This window comes from Megascapheus bottae, chromosome 3 (assembly GCF_031878675.1).
Source record: "Megascapheus bottae isolate mThoBot1 chromosome 3, mThoBot2.hap1, whole genome shotgun sequence".
Lineage (NCBI taxonomy): Eukaryota > Metazoa > Chordata > Mammalia > Rodentia > Geomyidae > Megascapheus > Megascapheus bottae.
Window position 1 is genome coordinate 63,055,649 of NC_143511.1, and position 17,899 is coordinate 63,073,547.

Below are 17,899 nucleotides of genomic sequence, written 5' to 3' on the forward strand. Positions count from 1 at the left end.
ACTAAGTAAGACGCTCCCACAGCACCCACAATGGCAGCTGTCAGTGCTGGAGAGGCTCCTGGATGTGGGGTTCCAATTCCTGGGCAAAGGGGACTGGGGTGCAGCTGGGCTAGTGCAAGGGTTCCTCATCTTTTTGGCTCTGCAATAAAATCTTCCAGATCTGATTTCCAGGGAATCCCCAAGTCCATATTTCAAGACATATCTGGATGAGGGATAGCGGTACACAGAGGTTAAGAAGATGCAGGGGTCAAACAGGCCAGGCTGGAATCCCATCTCTCCCATTTTGCAAGGTGAGGGAACCTGAGTAAGATACTTCATGTCTCTGGGTCTTGGTTTCCTCGGGTGAATAACGGGGGCAGTCATAGCACCTCAGATGGGTGCTGTTGCCAGTGTGGACACCAGGAGACACATAGACCCCCGCCCTTTGAGGGGGGCACTGAACATGAATGAAAAAAAATGTGACTAGAATATAAACAATTTTTAAAAAAATTATCATCTTGGGCAGATTTTTCTCTGCTAAGAGTAAGATCTGAAAGGAGTCCAGACTTCAGACGTCCTTTTCCTTCATTTCATGAGCTCCTCACCCCCAAGGACCCCTCTCCAAACCATGCTCGGGCATGTTACACTGAGAGGACAGTAAAGGTTTTCCCTTCATGCTGGTCCTTGAACATAACCTTGAGTCCATCCACACGAATCTCCAGGCTGTGGGGTGGGGACAGGCAGGAGACCTGGAGCTCTGCCCGCCAGGGATGGCAGTGGCACCTGATCTCATCCCATCCCTGGCTTTGCTGGGGAGCTCAACCTGAGTGATGAACTGGGGAGTCCAGGACAAGCAGGGTGAAGAAGTACACTGAGGGATGACAGTGACTGTTTCATTCAGCACCGCCTTCCTTAGTTGTCTGAGAAATGCGTTAAAGAAGTTAGGGTTCTAGAGCTCACTGCTTGCTAATCTTAGGATGGAGCTGCAGGTAATTTAAGCCATAACTGCCTGCCCCTCATCTGCCTGACTGAAGATGATGATAATTGCTCTGTAAGAATCATTGAGTTTCCACAGGCCAGCCTAGGAAGTCCCTAAAGGAAAATAACAAATGGTCATTAACTGTTCGGGGGGAAGGCTCAGCATATCAAGTATTTACAAGAAATGCAAATGAAAGCCAAGGGCATGGTTGTCTTTTGAGCCTGTTAGATTAATAATAACTGACAAGAAGCTGTCAGTACTCAGACAGGATTCAGGGGAGCCACAGTCAGAGGTGCCTTTAGTCTGGCTCTCTGACCTGAGGGTCCTGTTTTAGAAGTCTAAAGAAAGAACTTCAGGGGATCCAGAGTTTGGCCTAGTGGTAGAGTGCTCGCCTAGCATGCACTAAGACTCAGGTTCCATTCCTTGGTACCACATATATAGAAAAAGCCAGAAGTGGTGCTGTGGTTCAAGTGGTAGAGCTCTAGCCTTGAGAAAGCCCAAGGACAGTACTCGGGCCCTGGGTACAAGCCCAGGGATTGGCCAAAAAAAAAAAAAAAAAAAAAAAGAAAGAACCCACATAGCCAACAAGTGGGGATTCCAAAATTAATTTGGAAAAATTAATTTAAGCACATCTATGTAAATTTAAGAATAAATTAAAAATAAATTAAGGATAAATTAAAAAGAGTTCTGCCAGACATGGTGATACATGCCTGTAGGCTCAGCACTCAGGAGGCTTGGGTGAGAGAAACTGAGAGTCTGAAACAGTGAGATTTTGTTTTTGTTTTTTTAAATCCTCAAGAAAGAACAACAACAACAAAACTCTCCCAAAGAGTTCTGAGTCATATAGATAGTTGTGTAGATTTCATGGTCAACAAAGAAGGCAACATGTAAAATTACAGATCCAAATTTATCTCAGCCACATTAAACACACACACACACACACACACACACACACAATTCGGCACACAGGCTGCAAGGAAGTAATCTGCCTCAAAGCGAGCAGCGCCAGCACCAGCGTGAGCCCGGGTGATGGGTTGACTGTGGCTCCTTTACCAAAAAATTCTCACATGAGAAAACATGTGCTCTCTGTCCCCAGAGACTGATTTACTTCACTTGACATAATCTGTTCCAGGTGCATCAATTTCTTGCAAATAACGTATCATTCCTGATGGATGAGTAGCACCCCAGGCTCGTACACATGTGTATGTGCATGCACACATGCATGTGTGTACATACACATGTGCATACATGCATTGTGCAATTGTACAGGTGTATACATACTCCTCCACACACACACATAGCCCATTTTCTCCATCCACTTGTCCTTGAAGAGTCTCTGGGCTGTGTCCATGTATGTAAACTAAAGCACGAGGTACACAGCGGGAGGATTCCAGTGGTGTCACTCTTTGGAACAGCTTACAGTCTCACAACATGGAAGCTAGGAGGCTGGCACATGTGTGTCTAATGGGGGGAGGCTGAGGGGAGGGGGCCAGGAGAAGGAGAGAGGAAGGGTGGTGAATGCAGCCGTACTCATCCATAAACGTATGTGAACATTGAGCCAGGTGAACTGAGGGGACGGGTGGGGGATGGAGGGATGGGGGAGGATGATGGGGTGACACTGTACTCATAAACTGACATGCTAAATTGAAACCGATTAGAACAACTATTGAAGCATAATAAAAAAATGTTCACAGTTGATGGTGTGTAAGCTTAATGAAATGATAATCACAAGAAGGGAAACAGAAGGAAATAATGGTGCAGAGCTGAGTAAGGAAAAGGCTTACGTGAGCACTTTCTGGTTAACCTGTAACACACACCCCATTTGAAAACACTACACTAAGTTGCAGACTCAAGCCCATACTACAACTTGTAAAGGGGGTGGGCTCACCTGGTTTCATGTGCCTGCTCTATTTGCTGATATTCCATTATTTGGGAGCTGTGTTCTTGATCAATATTTACTTTTTTTAAGTCTATACAACTCAAATGTTTCCCCCAAATGTTTTCTTGATTGTGTAAGGACGTATTTTCTGTTACCACCTATGCCAATCATACACACATACCCAAAAGATTCTTGCATGTTGAACATTTCTATCCCTCCCTCCCTTCTTTTCTCCCTTTCTTTCTCCCTCTTTCTTTCTTTCTTTCTTGCTTGCTTGCTTGCTTGCTTCCTTCCTTCCTTCCTTCCTTTCCTGTAGCAGTACCAGGGATTGAACTCAGGTCCCTTGGCTTTTGGTGGTTAATTGGAAACAGAGTCTCACAAACTTTACTGCCCAGGCTGGCATTAGACCATGATCCTCAGATCTCAGCCTCCAGAGCAGCTAGGATGATAAGTGTAAGCCAGCGGTGCCTGGTACCCATTTCATTTCTTTAGAATGCTCCTTGTGATTCTATAGTCCCTGCGTGCTGTGGCCCTCGTGGGTGAGGAGAGCCTGTGGCAGGGTTTGTGTTCTCAGTTGTATTCTGGGCTTTTGAGTCACACGGTGCAGTCTTGGCAAACCATGAGTGGCAAAAGCAAAGGCCTGTGTACAGATGGTGAGGAGGAGCTCCCTCTCCGTAGCCAGCAGAGGCAGAAGGCCCTGATGCATGGCCAGGTGACTTGGGCTCTGAGTGGCTGAGGCCCCAGGGCTCTGAGAGCCACTTGTGGTCAACTACAGATTGTAGGAACCAAGACAAAGCTTGTATGATCGACCCTTTATCACATTTAACTTCTCCCCAGCACACTTCTCTACACCACGCTGTGACTCCCCCTGGCACTGCCCCTTCCACCAGTGGCTGCGTGGAACAGGCTGGCATGGCAGGATGGGGCCGCCCCCTTAGTCCAGCACCACAGAGGAAGGTCTCTTGGTGGGAGCTAGTGAGATGAGACCCCAGGAAGCACTACCAGCAGCTGTCCCTTCTGCTTGAAGAGGGGCCCCATGCTGTGCAGGAAGCGAGGCTCAGACTAAGCTGGGAGCCTGGGTGATGGTTCAGAGAGAAAGGCCCCAGAAGGTTCCAGACTGCACAAAGACAAATGTCCTCCTGTGGGGTGAGGAGGAGGTTTGAGATACGAAAACCTATTGGTTGCACCGTTCACTCCGAAGGTGACCCAAAGCTGCTCAGTTGTCTTACTTCTGCCAACCACAACCAAGGGCGCTGAGGCCACCGCAGGAGTGAGGCTTAGCTGCTGCCATGGCAGCTCCGGCCTGTGCTCACAGGGTTTCTCATCCAGAACCTTTTCTGACCTCCTCTCTTGATTGGTCTAATCTATCTTTGCTGCCCTTCTTGCGTTGGCCAAGTATCTGCCCTCTAGAGGCCTCTCCAACTCCACAGCCCTAACCACCAACCACGGTCCCCTCCCCATTTAGCTGGGTCCCTGGCTGCCCGGGGACCCGCTGTCCTTCCTTGGCCCCCAATTCCACGTCTCAAAGCCCTGCTGTGCCCTCAGTTCTTCAGTACACCACACATCTCTTCACCCCAGGGCCTCTGCACATTTGCAGGCTCTTTTGTTCTACCCAGAGGCTCCTATCTGGGCCCAGCCTCCTGTCCAGTCAGCAGCTTTTGGGAGGCTCCGGGAGCTACCCTGCTGATGCCAACAGCAGTTCCATGGGCATGGGCAGTGTGCGGCTGGACTTTCAACATTCTCACGCTGCCTGGCAGGGCTGCTCCCTGCGTGGGAACTGGTAGCGGCTGGGGACTGGGCCGCCGTCGTGAGCCTCCCCGGACATCGGATCTCTGGGCGATGCTCTTCCTAACTCCAGTGCTTCCCCTCATGCGGGGCCCACGTCTAAGAGCAGAGAAGACGCAGTGCTGGCCTGGAAGCTGCCTACCCGAGGCCACGGATTCCTTCCACCCTGAGCCTCTGCTGCCTCACCAGCTGGACCCAGCACATGTGAAGACCCCAGTCTCCTGAGGCCGCCACGAGGACTGGTTTGTGAGTGCCTCGTAGAAGACAAAGAGCCCGAGCAATATTTATCAGCTGCTGGTACCGCAGGTCTGGCGAGTACACTGCACAAGGTCTGGCCATGCACAGACAGTGGGAAAGCAGCCGTGCTCTCTGAAGCCACCTTCTGCTGCAGGCCAGAGCCTGAGGGACAGCGCCAGCACCTCAAAGGAAGGAAAGAAGAGCGAGAGGCAGGAAAGGGCCGAAGGCAGAGATGCCCACATGGCCACATTCACGCCCAGACAAGATGCAATTGTAGGACAGTATAAGGAAACCCCAGGCAAGCCACAGGTGAGAGGCAGGAGGCCCCGCCGTCCTGGGGCCTTTCTGGTGCGTGGGCCTTCCTGCTGGTGTTTTAGCTTTGAAGCTGATGAACAGAAACACGGGTGGCCGTCAACGATAGTGATCGGCAGTCTGGGTGCCAGGAACCTTTCCAGCAGCCATCACTGCATCCCACAGGCACGGACAATGAGGCTCTCAGAACAGGCAGGCCTTGCCCCAGGTATCAGCTGCCTGTACCCGGGGCTCTGCTCCCCCACTGCTTCCAAAGGTAACACCCACGCTGTGGGTTAGAATCCCTGGAGGAACTGTTGCATTTTAGTTAATAACCACCATGCAGGGGACACACATGGAAAAGAAAAGGGCCACACGGGGAGGTGCGAAGGGCTTGGTTCCAAGTGTGTGACTGTGGTCCCTTGGCCACAAAGGGCCTGGGACCCTTGTGAAGGAAGGCCAAGAACAACGGTACCTTGCCTGCATTCAGCTCAGAGATGGCTGCCAGGATCTGTTGTCGGGACCCGTCAGTCTTAATACCCAGTTCCTGCAGGTCGCCATCAGTGAGGGTAAGGAACGCTTCCATGTCCACCTGGGGGGGTGAGGGGAGGAAGGGGTGGGATCGATCACCATGCTCACACAGCAGCAATACTGGTGACTCATCCTGACTGGCCACCTCCCGGTACTGGGAGTACTGTTTCCTGACTCCACCCAGCCCACCCTGGGCTTTCCGAATGGGGGCCTCGTGGGAAGACCCTTAAAGCACAACAGCAAGAACAATCTTCAGAAGGGGAATCCAGTCTCTCAGAAGCCAGTTCTGATGCTACTGCAACTCGAAACACCACCCAGGAAGGTGTGGGTGCGCAGAAGTACTCACCAGATTTCTCTCCCAGCGGATGAGAGAGGTGCAGACTGTGAAAAGACAGAGAAAATAAGCAAGAAAGGAAAGAAGTGCCAGGGACAGCGGAGGCAGAGAGGCCAAACTAGCACAAACAAGCACTGTACAGTGCTTGCTTTTTATGAAGCCCCAACCAGCCTCAGCCAGACCTGGGCCTGGAAAGGAGCAGACTCTGCTCCAAGAGAGAAGCTCACAGGCCCCTGTCCTTGCAAGATGGGATGAAGGAAGCATACTCATCACCTGCAGGTGGGACAAAGAAGCCTCAGTCAAGTGTGAGGGGTCAGACAGGCTCCCTTCCCCGGCAGATTTCCATCCTACATGCCCTATATGCAGATGTGATGGTTGGAGCTCTGGCAGCCACACTGACTTAGGAAATGAGAGCTATCATGTAATGTTGGAGCAGAGAGCTGGATGGAGCCTGGATGACTCCTCTCCAAGGCAGAAATAATCTATTTAATCAAGATATTTTGTTTTCTTAATACATGTAGCAAATCTGATCTATTCTAATACAGGTAAAACAGTAAGAATAGTAAGTCTTTTCTTAAGTTTCATTCAGACAAGAGGAGAACAAGCGCTGAGCTGTTTACTATTCTGATGGCCACGTGCAGCTGGGGTAAGTGCCACTCACACACCAGGCACTTGGAGACGCTGCAGGGGGTAGGGTGCCTGGGTGGGGATTGGGCCAGAGGCCAGGGCAGTGGCAATGGATAGGCTGACACTCATTTCTACTAAAGCACCCATGGGGAGCACAGTGGGGGGAGAACACTCCCAGTTCCAACCAGCTGGTAAACTTCATAGAGGGCAATCCTGGCAAGGAGAACACGGCTGGGCCAGGCTTCTGACAGAGCAGGCACCTGGGCGGGTGCAGATGGGACCCTGTCTCACTCGCTCATGTGTTCGCCTACCCAGGGTGAGTGAAAGCCCCCATTCTCCCCAGGGGAATGCCTTCCTGCCTCCTCAGAAAATCTGCTTGCTCTGCGTCCTGACTCTTGAGGACTTGAGCGGGAACACATCTCAGCTCTCTGCTCTAGGCTGGTGCAGTGGTTCTGGGCCAGGACTGACAGGGACCAGAGCGTGCCAACCGAGCCAGAATGAACGGGGCCTCATGAAAGGGAGGCTGTCGGAAATGGAGGTGTGTTCAGAGGTGTACCTGGGCTCTAGGGGTAAGAGTGAGGGGGGGGCAGCAGCAGCAGTCAGGAAAGGATTTTTTCAGAACAATCCTCGCTGCCCTTGGAAATGGCCAGAGGCTGGGAGGACAGTCAGGACACAGCTGAGAGAGTGGGGACACAGGAAGCGGGGCACCCACCTGGCGGTCTCCTGAGCTGCACCTGCAGCTTGCTGGGGGCGCTGGGCAGCTCTCCAGAGAGCCATGGCACTGAGATTTCTTCTGCTCAGCCAGCGATCTCCCCACCACACCCCCTGCCACTGCTGGCCTGACGTTTTATTTGGCTAACACATTCCATTGTGTGATAGCTGTTATTGAGGTATAACTCATCTCTGATACAAAGCATGACCTTAACACGCTCCATTTTAGGACATTTTCACCATCCCCCGAAAGGTACCCTGCCCTCCTCCCAGTCCCTGGTACCTGTTACTCTGCTTTCTGTCTCTATGGACTGGCTCTTCCTATACACAGAGCCACACCCTAACGTAGACTCTGTGACTGCTTTTGTTTTCACTTAGCATAGGGTCTTAGAGATCACTCTATGAAGGCCAGGAGTTTGGCCTAGTGGTAGAGTGCTTGCCTGGCATACAAAAAGACCCGGGTTCGATTCCTCCATATCACATATGTAGAAAAAAGCCCAAAGTGGTGCTGTGGCTCGAGTGGTAGAACTCTAGTCATGAGAAAGCCCAAGGACAGTGCTGTGGCCCTGAGTTCAAAGCCCAGGACTGGTGAGAGAGGGAGGGAGGGAGAGGGAGAGGGAGGGAGAGGGAGACAGAGAGACAGAGAGAGAGAGGGAGAGAGGGAGACAGAGAGAGAGAGGGAGAGAGGGAGAGAGAGGGAGAGAGGGAAAGAGAGGGAGAGAGAGAGAGAGAGAGAGAGAGAGAGAGAGAGAGAGAGAGAGAGAGAGAGAGAAGGAGGGAGAGAGAGAATATCTCTATGGGCCAATCTCTGTCTGTGTCTGTCTTTGGCTGGTCGTGAACCTAGAGCCTAGTTACTGTCCTACAGCTCTTTTTGTTCAAGGATGGTGCTCTATCATTTAAAGCCACAGCACCACTTTCTGTTTTCTAGAGATAGGATACTGTTTTCCTGCCTGCACTGGCTTTGAACCTAGATCATCATATTTCAGTCTCCTGAGTAGCTAGGATTACAGGTGTGAGCTACCAGCACCCAGCAAACCACATCTTTTCTCGTGACTTTAAGTGCTTGCAATGGACCCAGGGCCCATCCTCCAGATACTTCACACAGACTCTGCAGGATCTATTTGGGCCCCTTTTGAGCCTGCCAGCCAAACCCATTTTTAGGAGAGACACAAATGTTTCTAGAGAGCGCGATGCTCCAAGTGACAAAGTTCAGTGGTCCATGCCACAGGCCCACGGGAGCTCACGGCGCTGGGCTGACGTCCAGCTTCCTCAGCTGCCTGGAGGGAAGGGGCGCAGCTAGACAATGCACTTCTAGAACAACACTTCACCTGCAGCCCCAGGCGCAGCTGCTCTTACCTCTTGCTCCTCAAAGATGGGCTGGTACTTCTCAAGGGATAATTTCTTAAGGATTCCGGTGAGTTCATCTTTAAGAGGAAGGGAGAGAGAGAGGGAAGGAGGGACAGCAAGAGGGAGGGAGGGAGAGACCGACCCTCATTTTAGAATGTGGTAAACTGTGACAAGAGTGCTCTTCAGAGCTCCATTAACAGTGCTATCTTATTTCACATAAAATTCTACAAGAAACCCAATGCAAAAAGCAACTGAGCAATCCCTCCCACAGCCTCACCCTCACTGCCAGGTCGGCCCCAGTCTCTCCCGAAACCCCAGCTGCAAAGACAAAGTTTGGCCAGGGCTGATGCCCCTGGAGGCAATGGTCAAACAAGTGAGTTCAGGGAGTCCAAGAGAGAATGTGGAGAGCAGGAAGCAGTCTGTAGACCAGAGTTGGGGGAATGGCTTGGTACCGTGGCCTTCTAGAAGGAGGCATCTGAGTGCTGCGGCAAAGGCCACAGGAGAAAGGTATGGATCAGAGCAGTCAAGATTAAAGGAAGAAAATAGCCAGATGTGGGTGGCTCACACCTATAATCCTAGCTACTCAGGAGGCTGAGATCTGAAGATCAGGGTTCAAAGCCAGCCCGGGCACAAAAGGACCCAAGATTCTTATCTCCAATTAACCTCTAGAAAACTGGACATGAGGGTTGGCTCCACGGTAGGGCGGAGGCCTTGAGCTGAAGAGCTCAGGGACAGTGCCCAGGCCCGGTGTTCTAGCCCCATGACACACACAAAAAGAAATCCTGACTTGTACATGGTTCAGGGAAAGTAGATGTTCTGACAAGCAGTTCCACAGGTGTATATGTGAGCCAACATCCAAAAACTACATGTGGGAGTTACCACATCGCTCCCACAGCGAGGACAACACACAAAATGAGCCGGGTACCAATGGTTCACACCTGCAATCCAGGGTACTCAGGAGGCTGAGATTTGAAGATCCTGGTCTGAAGTCAGCTCCGACAGGAAAGAGAGTCTTGTCTCCAAATAACAAGCAAAAAGTTGTAGTGGAGCTATGGCTCAAGTGATACAGTGTCAGTCTGAACCAAAAACATCAAGGTCAAGAGACCCTGAGTTCAAGCCCTAGTACCAACATAAAACCAAATCCCCAGGAGCCAGAACAGAAACAAGGGAGCCATGTTTGTTTAAGTTCTTGTCCATGAAGCTGGGCACGGGTGGCTGGGGTGCCAGGTGGCAAGGAGCAGCTGGGGCTGGGGACCCCAGTGTACTCACCCTCATCTGTGATGGTGCCGCTGCTGGAGCCCCCGCTGCTCTTGGACTGCCTATGGGAGGAGGAGGAGGACACGGAGGACTCTGCTGTGTGACCTTTAGGAGAGGGGGAGGGCGTAAGGGTGGGGGAGGTGCTTTTGGAGGTGGTAGAAGTTCCAGATGGAGGCCGAGTGCTGGTGTCCGGTTTCTGAGAGGAGGGAAGACAAATTGAGAACTTCAAAAGCCAAGTGAGAGAACACGGATGGAGTGGGAAGATAAAACAAACCAATGCACAGTTAAGGGACATCCGCACTGTTCTAATGACCCACAGAATAGAGACTCACAGCCAGCTGCCATTACAGAACCTCTCCTTCCAGGTTGCAGAAACATAACACTTTGTTCTCAAGTACAAGCAAGCGGGAAACTCACCAACAGGAATCATACTTCCCGCCTAAAACAGACTCAACACCCTTAAGAACAGAAGAATGAAGTAGGACTGGAATGGAATTAAAATAGAAATCAGTAACAGCAATTTCTGAAAACCCCTCAAATGACTGTAAAATAAAAATAAATGCTTCTGGGGCCGGGAGTTTGGCCTAGTGGTAGAGTGCTTGCCTAGCATGCATGAAGACCCAGGTTCAATTCCTCGGTACCACATACATAGAAAAAAGCCGGAAGTGGTGCTGAGGCTCAAGTGGTAGAGCTCCAGCCTTGAGAAAGTCCAAGGACAGTGCTCAGACCCTGAGCTCAAGCCCAGGACTGGCCAAAATAATAATAATAATAATATAAAATAAATAAATACTTCTAAATAATAAGCCAAGGAGGAATTCTCAAGGGGAGAGAAAAAATAAACATTTTAATAGTTAAAATAATACGTTAAAATGGTAAGGAACAGGAAAATCTGCACCTAGCAGTCAACTAGTATCATTATACTAGAAAAGGAGAAGGCAAGTATGGTGACATATACCTATAAGCACTCACGACACTGAGGAAGGAAGATAATGAGACCAGCTTGGGCTACATAGTAAGACCCTGTCTCAAAAAGTCTCACCTTATTACCGCCTCCCAAGAAAAGAAGAGAAAGGAAGATGCCTAAAGAGAATATATGAGAAAGATAAAATCCAAATTAATGAGAAAGAAATTATAGGTAACCACAAAAATGAAACTGAAAACAAAAACAATGATGGAAAAAAAGTTGGTCCAGTGAAAATATCAAGAAAATTAATAAACCTTTAGCCAGATTGATCCCCCTAGAGAGAGAGAGGTCACAAATCACCAATATTAGCAATGGTAAGCAGATATTGCCCTTCTGACTCCATACTTGAAAACAGTAATAAAGGAAAACTGCTAACTCTATATTGCAAATCCAACAAATGAGGCAATTCCTTGCAAGATGCAGAATACGAGTCTTGCTCAAGAAGAAACATGGAATTTAAAGTAGTCCTGTATAGAACTAACTTCTTCCTTCCTTCCTGTCTTCTCTCTCCCCCCACCTTCTCCTTGCTGCCCCCACCCCTTTTTTTTTTTTTTTTTTTTTTTGCCAGTCCTGGGCTTGAGCTCAGGGCCTGAGCACTGTCCTTGGATTTTCTCAAGGCTAGAGCTCTACCACTTGAGCCTCAGCACCACTTCCGGCTTTTTTCTATGTATGTGGTACCGAGGAATCGAACCTGGGTCTTCGTGCATGCTAGGCAAGCACTCTACCACTAGGCTAACCTCCCACCCCCCCTCCCTTTTTTTCCTTTCTTGAATGCAGAGCCAGGACATTGACTCTGAGCTTCTTTTGCTCAAGCCCAGTACTCGTATCACTTGAGCCACAGCACCACTTCCACTTTTTTCTCAGTACTTTACTGGAGATAAGTCTCACAGACTTTCCTGCCGGGGCTGGCTTAGAATCCTCATCCTCAGATCTCAGCCTCCTGAGTAGCGAGGATTATAGGCAGGAGCCACCCAGCACCTGGCCAGAACCTTATTTCTTCAGTTAGAATTAATTTTTGTAAGTTAAAACCTTCCAAAAGAGAAAATGGCAGACCTAGAGAATAAATCTTATTAAACAAGTAGGGGGGAGGGAAGCAATACCGACGCTACATGATCTCTTCCTGAAAAACCAAAGAGGAGATGGCTCTCACCTTTCCCTGCATGGAGCAGCACGGCTCTGTTCTCCTATAGCCCTTTGAAGATGTCCCGTCACTGCCTTTGCTTTGCATGGTTTCTGACAGGTCTGCTTGTTTTTGGCTCTTGGTATGTGATTTCTTCTTATTTTGGCTGCCTTCAGTGTTTCTCTTTGCCTTCTTTTCACAAGTTTGAATGTAGTATATTTTTCCTGTTTACTGTGCTCTGAATGGATTCCCATTTGTCACTGATTTGGACAAATTATGAGCCATCATTTCTCTGATGAATTGGATCTTAAATGGCTCAGGATCATGTGCTGAAGGCAATTATTTAATCCTTCTGTTCCTCTCTTCCTTCTCCCTTTTTTCTTGTATGTTAGAGCACTGGCCCGGAAGTCTGTTATACTGCGTTCTTTTTTATTATTGTGGTAATGTATAGAGGCATTACAGTTACATTTGCCAGGCAGTAGGTGCATTGCTTCTTACACATTGATACCCCTTACATTTTTGTCCCCATTTCCATTCCCCCACCCCCTGCCAATCATCTTGTTTTCCCCCCTTCCCTTCCCAACTGTTCTTTGAGGGATTACAAAAAAATCTTCTTTGTGTTTTAGCTAGGGTAACTTTTATCTGTCTTCAAGTCGACCCATTTGATCCTTGGCTGTGTGTCAAATTTGAGATATCTGTTAAAGGTAGTGAAGAATTGCTGTGCAAACGTTCAACATTCTATCTAGAGGGAGAGGACTGGGGTGTGCCTCAAGTGGTAGCGTAAACACCTTGCATAGCAAGCCGCAGACCCCAGAGTTTAATACTCAGGAAGGAGAAGAAAAAGACTAAATAAGAGGAAGAAGAAGAAGAGGTAGAGGTAGAGGAAGAAGAAGAAAAGGAGAAAGAGGAGGTAGAAGAATAGGAAGAAGAAGAAGAAGAGGAGGAGGAGGAAGAGGAGATGGAAGGGAAGAAGAGTAGGAGGAGAAGGAGAAAGGAAAGCTACTCGTGTGATCTTGCACTTGTACTTTCCATGAGTGCCTTGGTCATGCTAGTCACAGCTATGTAAACTCTCTGCCTGATCATTCCAATAAGTCTGCTATACTACCTTATTCACATCACAGCTTTGTGTTTTGAGTTTTTCTTCTTGTAATTTTTGCTAACAGTTGGCCATCGTGTGTATTGGACAGGAAAGTTGAAAAGATTTTCTATCAGGAAGTAAGGCCAGTGGTGGCAATCTGTCAACACCCTTTTCCACAGTAAACTCCAGAGCAGACAGACATGACCCCCCCACCCAAAAGGCATCGCCAACAAACTTCTGTACTCCTAACAATTCTCTCCCTGCCTTCTTCCAATATGGACTTTACTTGCTGAGGATGATCCGTGCTCCTCAGAGGGCAGCACCTCTGGGACTGATATGGAAGGAATGGGTAAAGATAGGGTGGTCCAGGACTCTCACGGGGTTCTCACAGACACCAGAGTTGTCTCACATCCCTGGTGCAGAAGAATGACTAAACTCACTGCCCACTGCCCCACGCTCCGCCTCACAGCTTCCATGTTCCTGGCAGCGGTGTGTGTATATCCTTTCACAGCTTGGCTGGTGTTCAGCCACTACCAGGTGCACGCCTGGCCATCTGTCCATGGCTACTCCAGGTGATAACCAGGCAGATGAGTGACTCTCCAGCTCAGAGCTGCCCAGAACCCCAGGCTCCTGTTCCATCGGTGCTTCTTGTTTAAAACCACGGTACGGTGGAAAGAGGAAACTGATACTGATTCCTCCCTGGCCTTTGGGGCCTCCAGAGAGCTTCAAGATGGAGGCCCATCCCCACCCCACCCTTCCAGAGTCCCCAAAGGCTGAACGTGTGGGAAGCCAGCCCTGTGTTCTTCCCACCATTTCAGTGAGCCGCTTGTCTTAAGCAAAGTACAAAAAACAGATGCAGGAGGCTCCTGTTGTGAAGACTAATTTCTAATTCTTCCTAAGGGAGCCTTTGAAAAGCACTTCATATCTCCATTACTGCTGGAGCCTCTGACAGAAAGCCCACTCCTGTTGTCCTTTGATTTAGGGCAGTGGTTCCTGAGAGCCCAGAGCTGGGCTGGGTGAGACCCACTCTCTCAAGAGAAAAACAGATCCCCCAAGCCCTGAGAATGGCAGTCAGTCATGCCAAGGCAAAACCCACAAACCTGAAGTTCTGAACAGCAAGCCATGCTTACAGCACGTGGCTACAGTAGAGGTATCAGGGAAAACACTGGATTCCACCTTTCCTGAAAGCATCTTTTCACACAACCCACTTGTGTCAGGAATATATATACAGGGACATATCTGCACACAAACTACACATGACAGGTACGCCAAGTGAAACAACGATGAACACAATTTACAACATATACACCTGTCTATTCCCAACACCGACTAAAAGAAGCTAAGATCTAACACATCCATTACAATCATCTGGAGACAAACAAAAGTTTAGACAACAGAGAAGAAAACTATGTCCAGAGCAGACTTACTTTAAGAAGTAGCTGTGAGAACGGAAGATGGCGCGGAGACAATAGCGACGCTGCCGAGCTCTCTCTCACAAAAAGAGAGAACCAGGGAGTCCCACGCGTCAATTACCTTAAGAAATCCACAACAACAAACTCAAGAAGCAACGGAGAAGGACTCAAACCGGAAAAGAAATCCAGATAAAGCTCACATCCAACTTTCTCAAAGAATTCGGAACGCGAGGACCCCTCCCCCACTCTTCACCGGTTCTGAGCCCTGAAAAGCGGCGGTGGAGGGCGCCGGGCCGGGCAGCCCCGACCGCTGCAGAAACCAGCATTGGACCGGGCCAGCGAGCCGCAGAAGCAGCGGAACCCAGACGCGGAACACAGGCGGCGGCGGCGAAGATACGAGGGGAGTGAAGGATTCTCCAACACCGTGCAGCACCCACAGACGAATGCAGAGGCGTGAGTAGCACAGCGGGTCCCCAAACCCATCGGGAAAGCAGAGCTGGTGCTGAGTTAAGCAGAACTTAACTCAGACCCCTCCACCCCGCCCGAGAAAGACTGGCAGGAGCAGGGGAGCAAGGAATTTAGAATCCTGTCCCTTCCCTCAACAGCCCCCTCCCTCAGAGATTGACAGGCAGGCTACCTAAGACCCAGCACCCCACCAAGGGAGGCAGAGGTGTCCCAGCTCCCACCCGCCCACCAGGTTCCTCTCCCAGGCCTCTGATTGGAGACTGACAGGCAGGCGGACGCTAAGACCCAGCACCCCACCAGGGGAGGCAGAGGTGTCCCAGCTCCCACCCGCCCACCAGGTTCCTCTCCCAGGCCACTGGGTCTGGAGAGTGGGGGGTGCTGAGACCCTGTCTTACAACAGCGCGTGGGGTGTGCGGGGAAAATAGGAGCCAGCATCTGTCCCCCTCAAATCTTGAGCCGGGCATCCTCCAGCTGGGAATCCTGAGCAAGACAGCACCGAGGGGCCCCCCACAGTCACAGACTCTCTGAAAAAGCAGCAGGGAACTGAAGGGCCGACCAGCACCCACGCTGGCCTTCTAAGAATCAGAAAGGCGGCTCCGCCCTTGGAGCCCACATCCTCAGCTGGGCCCTGCCCCTGGGAACAGAGCAGATATCTGCTGGTCCTGCTGAGAGCCCCTGGAAACTCCCAAACCCCAGACCCTTGGCCTGGGGCCCGTCCCTAGAAGCAGCACAGGAAAACCAACCATCCGCCCAGCACGCTGAGACTGAAGCTCACAGATCCATCCCACGGCCCACTGTGAGGCCACTGGTTGGGCTGAGAGCTAGTCGTGCAGCAGCACACAGCCTCTGGGAACAGGCTGAACACCTGCAAAAACTGCAAACTCTGACCTAGTCAGCAGAGGAATCAATTTGGCCAAGAACCACAGGTATTCACATATTCCCAGAACCACCAGTCCCAATCCAAGTAAAGAGCGCTACCTACTGACCACAGAGCGAATTACAACAGCAGTTCTCGATGCCGAGGAGAGCACAAAGACGAATTACGACATACATAAATAATCAAAGTCCCACGCAAAGCCCAAAAGGGGTAACAAGAACGAAGGGATGAGAGAGATGTCACCATCCCAAGAAATGACACCTGAAGAGACACGAAACATGACCCTATTCAAGGAGATGATTGTGAACATGACTAAAGAGATTAAAACAGAACTCCAAAAACAATTCCAGGAACATAAGCAGGAAAGCACCAAAGAGCTCCTCGAATTCAAAAGAGAAATGGAAGAAAAGATTAATACCCTCAGAGCAGACATGATCAACTCAGTGTCCACACTTCAAGCAAAAATGGAGGCATTAAGCAGCAGATTGACGGAGATGGAGAATAGAACATCAGAAACGGAAGATAAAACACAAGAGCTGGAACAGAGAATCGCCACCTTGGAAAAATCAGTCAGAATCTACCAGAGAGAGCTCCAGGAACTGGCAGATGCAGCAAAGAAGTCTAATTTTCGTACAATAGGGATTGAGGAGGGGGCCAAATTTCAGGACAAAGGTATGCAACCTTTATTCACCAAAATCATAGCAGAGAACTTCCCCAACTTCAAAAGGGAAAATACTCACATTATTGAAGTTTTCAGGACCCCAAACAGGTAAGATCCTAGAAGGAACTCATCTAGACATATCATAGTAAAGACATTAGACCTGAATACCAAGGAATTGATCTTAAATGCTGCAAAAACAAAGAAGGAGCTATATTACAATGGGAAAAAATTCGAATTACAGCAGATCTCTCCATGCAAACCCTAAATGCAAGAAAAGCTTGGAAAAACATCATTGATGTCCTGAAGACCAACAACTGCCAACCCAGACTGATATATCCAGCAAAACTAGCATTTACATTTGAGGGAGAAACAAGAATATTTCACTCCAAAGAGAAGCTTTATGAATACATGCACACTAAACCAGCGTTACAAAGAATACTAATTAATCGAGAACAAACTGTATAACATCAAGAACCCCCATCAAGAAGCAAATATCTATAATTCACTAAACACAAAAGGGGAAAAAAAGAGAGAGAAAGAAACCTAGAAGTAAAAATAAATAACGACAATGGACACTGACCACTTCTCCATAATCTCCCTAAACGTGAACGGGCTGAACAATCCAATCAAAAGACACAGAGCAGCAGACTGGATTAAGAAACACCACCCATCCATATGTTGCCTCCAAGAGACACACCTCACTGCCAAAGACAGAAACAAATTCCGAGTGAAAGGATGGAAACAAATTTTCCACTCCAATGCATCATGCAAAAAAGCAGGAGTAGCAATCTTAATCCCCGACAAAATTAACTTCTCAGTAAAATCAGTACATAAAGATAGACACGGCCATTATATATTAGTAAAGGGTACAATCCATGCCCATAATATTACAGTTATAAACATCTACTCCCCCAACACGGGAGCACCCAAATTCGTCAAACAAACTCTTTTAGAATTACAGAACAAGATAGACTCAAACACAATCATTGTGGGAGACCTCAATACACCACTCTCAACAAACCACAGGTCAACTCAACAAAAGTTAAGCAAAGACACCATTGACTTAAACGACACCATAGCCCAGCTGGGCTTAACAGATATACACAGAGTCTTCTACCCAACGGCGAAACTTTTTACATTTTTCTCAGCAGCACATGGAACACACTCCAAAATAGATCATATAATAGTTCATACAGAAAACTTAAGCAGATACAAGAGGTCTGATATAATCCCATGCATCCTATCAGACCACAGTGGAGTCAGACTAATTCTGAACAATGCAGTCAAAGTCAAAAAACATTCAATCACATGGAAACTGAACAACACACTTCTGAATAACTCCTGGATAACAGATCAGATCAGAAA

The 17,899-nt window shown here is 49.0% G+C and overlaps 1 protein-coding gene across 1 annotated transcript in view; it reads right to left on the reverse strand.

Moving 5' to 3' along the window:
• Anks6 (ankyrin repeat and sterile alpha motif domain containing 6) overlaps nucleotides 1-17,899 on the reverse strand; it is a 55,469-nt gene that overhangs the window by 2,614 nt on the left and 34,956 nt on the right. Inside the window, exons 12-14 of the mRNA XM_090330312.1 lie at nucleotides 9,970-10,153; nucleotides 8,710-8,777; nucleotides 5,626-5,742 (exon numbers count right to left, since the gene is read on the reverse strand). Of these exons, the coding sequence (XP_090186438.1) occupies nucleotides 5,626-5,742; nucleotides 8,710-8,777; nucleotides 9,970-10,153 (369 nt within the window). The remainder of the gene's footprint in view (nucleotides 1-5,625; nucleotides 5,743-8,709; nucleotides 8,778-9,969; nucleotides 10,154-17,899) is intronic.